The sequence below is a fragment of the Theobroma umbraticum genome, unplaced genomic scaffold, assembly GCF_002168275.2.
Source record: "Theobroma umbraticum cultivar Fairchild unplaced genomic scaffold, ASM216827v3 scaffold_30.0, whole genome shotgun sequence".
Classification (NCBI taxonomy): Eukaryota; Viridiplantae; Streptophyta; class Magnoliopsida; order Malvales; family Malvaceae; genus Theobroma; species Theobroma umbraticum.
Window position 1 is genome coordinate 14,164,610 of NW_018397254.1, and position 6,072 is coordinate 14,170,681.

A 6,072-nucleotide genomic window follows, 5' to 3' on the forward strand; every position below is an offset into this window, starting at 1 on the left:
TATATTGCCCATTCTTTGACATCTATCACATCTTTCAACAAAATTATGAGCATCCTTGAAAAGAGAAAGACAATAGAAACCTAATTGTAGAACCTTTGCTATAGTTCGTTTTCTACTATAATGTCCTCCATAATTAGATGGATGGCAATGATGAAGAATATTTTCAAATATTTCTTTAGGAACGCACTTTCTAATGATTTGATCTTCACAGTGCTTGTAAAGAAAAGGCTCATCCGACATGTAGTATTTGACATCATGTAAGTATTTCTTCTTTTGTTGAGAATTAAATTCAAGAAGGAAGAGTTTCCTCACTAGATAATTCACAACATCAACATACCATGGCAAATTTTTCTGCTTTTCTATATGAAACAATTTCTCATTAGGAAAGGTTTCATTGATCATTATTGACTTCTCAATGTGCTCATTTTTCTCTAATCTCGATAAATGATTTGCCACTTAATTTTTTGTATCTTTCTTATCTTGGATTTCCCAGTCAAATTCTTAAAGCAAAAGTACCCATCTTATCAAGCATGGTTTTGCATCTTTTTTTCTCGATTAGATATTTAATAGCTACATGGTCTATGTAAATAATAACTTTAGTACCAATAAGATAGGAGCAAAATTTATAGAAAGAAAAAATAATAGCAAGCAACTCCTTTTTGGTTGTGGTGTAATTTGTTTGAGCTTCATTCAATGTTCTGCTAGCATAATAAATAGTATGCAAAATTTTCATTTTTCATTGGCCCAAAATTGCACCAATTGCATAATCACTAGCATCACACATTAGTTCAAAAGGAAGATTCTAACCAAGAACAATGATAATAGGAGCAAAAATTAATCTCTTTTTTAATTCAAAAAAAGCATCATGGCAAGCATCATCAAAATTAAAAGGTGTATCATTTTCTAACAAACTACACAGCGGTTTATAAATTTTAAAAAAATCTCTAATAAATCTTTTATAAAATCCAACATGTCCTTAAAAACTAAGAATGTCCTTAACAGAGGTGGAAGGTGGAAAATTTTCAATTATTTCAATTTTTTCTTTAGCTACTTCTAAACCTTTACTAGAGACTCGATGGCCTAAGACTATGCCTTTTTGCACCATAAAGTGACATTTTTCTCAATTTGAAACTAAATTAGTTTCTTCACATCTCTTAAGTACTCTAGCAATATTAAATAGACAATCATCAAAATTATCCCCAAAAATTGAAAAATCATCCATAAATATTTCCAAAAACTTTTCAACCATATCAAAAAAAATTGCCATCATACATCTTTGAAAAGTAGCTGGAGCATTGCAAAGTCTAAAAGGCATTCTACAAAAAGTAGAAGTTCCATAAGGACAAGTAAATGTGGTTTTTTCTTGGTCTTCAGGAGCAATGGCAATTTGATTATAACCAAAATAACCATCCAAAGAGCAATAAAAATCCTCACTTGCTAATCTATCAAGCATTTGATCAATAAAAGGTAGTGGAAAGTGATCGTTTCTAGTGGCTTTGTTTAATTTTCTATAGCCCATACATACTCTCCATCCAGTTATAGTTCTAGTGGGAATGAGCTCATTATTTTCATTAAAAACTATAGTCATACCTCTTTTTTAGAGACACATTAGACTAGACTTATCCATGAACTATCAGAAATAGAATAGATAATACCTGCATCAAGCCACTTGATAATTTTTTTCTTTACTACCTCTTTCATGATTAGATTCAACCTTCATTAATGCTCAATGGTTGCTTTGTAAATTTCTTTTAAAAGAATTTTGTGCATGCAAATTGATGGACTAATTCCTTTGATGTCAACAATGGTCCACCCAATTGCTTTTTTGTAGTTTCTTAAAACTCGAAGAAGTTTATTTTCCTGTTCATTAGAAAGAGAAGAAGAAATAATTATTGGTAATGTAGAAGAATTTCCCAAAAAAGCATACCTTAAATGATTAGGCAATGGTTTGAGCTCAAGTGAAGGAGGTTCTTCAATGGAAGGTTTGATTGATGAAGTTGTAATTGATAACTCCAAAGATCAAAATTGGGACCTTGGAAGACATGAATGGGCATCAAGATGGTTAGCATATTCAAGAACTTTTTCATTAATAATATCACATGAAGAATTCAAAGAAGTTTCCAGTGGATATTAATGATTTTCAATAAACACAGTATTCGTTATGTCATCCACCACATTAATTGAAAAACATTCATCATGTTCATTGAAAATTTTAAAGCTTGAAAATTACTAAATGTTACCTGTTGATCTTCAACCTTTAAAATAAGCTCACCTTTTTCTACATCAATTAAAGTTCAAACAATTCTTAAGAATGGTCTCTTAAGAATGATCGGTATTTTACAATCTTCTTCCATATCAAGAATAAAAAAATCTACTGAAAAAATAAACTTACCAACTTTTATCAAAACATCTTCCACAATACCATAAGGATAGGTGATGGATCGATCAGCCAGTTGTAACATCACAGAAGTTGGTTTAATCTCTTCTAAACCCAATATTTTATAAATAGATAATGGCATCAAATTTATACTTACACCCAAATCACATAAAGCTTTAACAAAACAAAGAGCACCAATAGTACATTGAATAGTAAAACTACCTAGATTTTTAAGCTTTGGTGGAAGCTTATTCTAAATAATGGCACTGCACTTTTCAATAAGTGCAACAATTTCAAACTCACCCAATTTCCTCATTTTAGACAGGATGTCTTTCAAAAATTTAATATATCCTGGCATTTGTTCCAAAGCTTTAGCAAAAGGAATATTAATATGTAATTTTTTAAACGCATCAATAAATTTTTGGAATTGTTTGTCAAGTTTTTCTTTTTGAAATCTTTGAGGGAAAGGTGGTGGGGGTGTGGGAGCAAATTGTGATTTTTCTTTTGAATTTTCAGCAGATTTTTCAACCACAATTTCTTTTTCAGTATCTTTTTCAATTTCTTTTTCATCAGATTGAATTGAAATTTTTGAATTTGAATCCTTACTACTTACCTCTTTGCTTACTTCTTTTCCATTGTGAAAATGGATTTCCTTACAATGTTCCTTACCTTTTCTTCTTGGATTGGGTTTAGTATCACTTAGTAAGGTACCATGAGGTCTAGCATTTAAAGCATTGGAAAGTTGACCCATTTGTGTCTTAAGATTTCTAGTTGAATCTACTTGATTTTGAATGGAGGCATCAGTCCTTATCATAAATGCATTAGTCTTTGTTATGAATGCATCAGTCTTTGTCATGAATTGCATGAACATATCCTTCATTGAAGATTTTTTCTCTAACACAGGGGCTCTAGATGGAAATTCGGGGGGAAAGTTTAACTTAGCTGCTGATGAAGACCTTTGGTTTTTATTCCATAAAAAATTAGGATTCCTCCAACTAGGATTATAAGTGTTGGAATAAGGATTGTTCTGTTGCCTATTTCCAACAAATTGACAAGACTTAGAGTAGACGAGATAATTGTCATTGGAATGTCCTTCCTCACAAAATTCACATGTCATAAAAGAGTTCTGAATAGCATTAACACTCAATTTATCTATTTTCTTTGCGAGAAAGGCCAATTGTGTAGAAACAATGTTTATCACATAGAAACAATGTTTATCACATCTAATTCATGAATTCCAGCAGTTTTCTTGTTCCCAATATTTCAGAAGGCCATTAATAATTATTAGAAGCTATCTCTTCAAATAAATCATAAGCATCATCAATGGATTTACTCATTAGTGCACCTCTAATGGTAGCATCAATGGTAGTTCTAAAAAGTCCCAACAAATCATTATAAAAAGTCTGAATTTGCAGCCACTTAGGTAATCCATAGTGAGGACATCTTCTCATCAAATCCTTATACCTCTCCCGAGCCTCATATAGTGATTTAGAATCAAATTACATGAAAGAAGTGATATCATTCTACATCTTTGCTAACTTTGCAGGTGGGAAGAATTTTTCTAAAACTTTTTGAGCCAAATCATCCCAAGTACTAATGGAACCAATAAGAGGCAAATTTAACCAACTCTTTGCTTTATCTCTCAATGAAAAAGGAAAAAGCCTCAATCTTATGACATCATCAGTAACACCATTAGCTTTAAATGTATCACAGATTTCTAGTAAATTTATAATATGAGCATTCGGATATTCATTAGGCAAACCCCCAAACTGAATAGTAATCTGAATCATTTGAATAATTGATGGTTTAATTTCAAAATTGTTGGCTGGAATAGGAGGTCTTCGGATACTAGAGTGGAGATTTTGTACTTGTGGGATTGCATAATCCCTCAAAGGCTTGGTCTCTTCTTCTTGTTGATCTGTCATTGTTTTACTTGGAGCAAAAACTTTTTTATTGTTCTTCCGAAGTCTATGAAATGTTTTTTTGATTTCTGGATCAAAAGAAACAATTTTCAAATTTTAAGCTCTTTTGCATACAATGACGAAAAGTACATGAAAAATTTTAAAAAGAAAATTCAAGAAAAGAAAAGTCTAGATTAAAATTAAGAATGCGTGGTATTAATATTAACAAGAAAGAATTAAACATCAATTCCTCGGCAACAACGCCAAAAACTTGTTATTGATTTTTTTACTCACACAAGTGCACGTGTCGCAAAGATAATATAGAGATAAGTAGAGTGTCGATCCCACAGAGAATTGAATTAATCCTTATTGTTAATTACTAAAATTAACTCACCTTAATTTTATCTAAACAATTAAAATTATAAATAAAAATTTAAATTAATAAACTAAAACTAATATATCAACAAATTTTATTTCCAGTGATTAATAGACCTAAGATTATGATATCCCTCAATACTTCATTTGAATATTGTCTCTCTCTCTCTTAACTTAGTTTAATGGATTAAGTTGCTAACCTAGAGTCTTAATTTATTTACAAGTCCCTATCAAGTTTCTCATAAAAATACCTCTCCCAATTAATTTACTATATATTTATGCAAATTATATTAAAGACAGATTCATTAAGTTTATGCTCTAATTTTGGCTACGTATGGCTTGTAGGTGTATCTCTACCCTATATGCAAATCAAACCACCTAATCTACTAAGTGCATTCGATCATACGCTATTCTATTCAAGGTCTACCTAAATCTTCTTCGTCAAGGTTTAACCAAGGTTTTTAATTCAATCTAATTAGTGCCCAGTCAATTACAAGCATTAAGAATAGAATAAAATAAATAACCTAAATCTGTCAAATATAAGTAAAAGAGAGATAAATGATTTAGACTACATATTGAGTTCAATCATAATCTTAGATTAAAAATTCAATTCCCCATCAAGTCACACATCATCATTGAAAAAATTTAAACAATAAAACAAAACCAAGAAAATAAAAGAATAAAAGAAAAGATAGAAAAACTCAAGAGCTGTATTCTTGATCTCTAAATCTCCTCGAACCCTTTAAACTCATTTTAGCTTCAATGACTCTGTGGCTTGATTCTATACATCAACTTCGACAAGATTTTTGATCACCTCCCAAGCTAAACTACGTCAAGTGAATGTTGTAGCTTTTTCTCTTACCTTTCCAATGGTCCAAGAATCTCTTCATTTGGAGCTCTGTAGAGAAAGGTATGGCTGAAATACCGAAACATGTACAGTGGAAGTCTGCACCTTGAAATTGCTCTCCTTCTTTTACTAAAATTCTTATTTCAAACACCTACAAAAGTACAAATAAATCAATAACAACCTATCTTAACCATATTAACACCAAATTAGGCATAAAATTAATAATGATTAGATTGACTCACCTAAAATAATTAATTTAAAATAATTAAATAAAACTTATTAATTTTTATGCATTATTACAAGAACTAAACTAAATTATTATCAAAATTAAGCTCAAATAACTCTATATCATTAAGTTATCAATTAGCTTATTGAAGTCCGTGGCCAAGGCAACTTGAAGATTATGAAAGGAGTTTCATAAGTCTTTATAAAACTGATGATCAAACTTTAAAAACAAATATGGAGATCAATAAGAATAAACACTGCATTATGCTCTTATTAGCTCCGAGATATATGACGAGGGAATGAATTATACTAAAAGGCTGATCACTGAAAGGTTGAGTCAAACCATC

At 30.6% G+C, this 6,072-nt stretch overlaps 1 protein-coding gene across 1 annotated transcript; it reads right to left on the reverse strand.

The window, feature by feature from the left end:
* Positions 1 to 3,900: 3,900 nt before the first annotated feature.
* LOC149527796 (uncharacterized) lies at positions 3,901 to 4,302 on the reverse strand. Its single transcript, XM_089782720.1, has one exon. It carries the CDS (start codon positions 4,300 to 4,302, stop codon positions 3,901 to 3,903), a length of 402 nt encoding a protein of 133 aa, XP_089638846.1.
* Positions 4,303 to 6,072: the final 1,770 nt, after the last annotated feature.

What these genes read in the sequence shown, in the direction of transcription:
- LOC149527796 (XM_089782720.1), bottom strand. Translation starts at nt 4,302, where the DNA reads ATGACAGATCAACAAGAAGAAGAGACCAAGCCTTTGAGGGATTATGCA.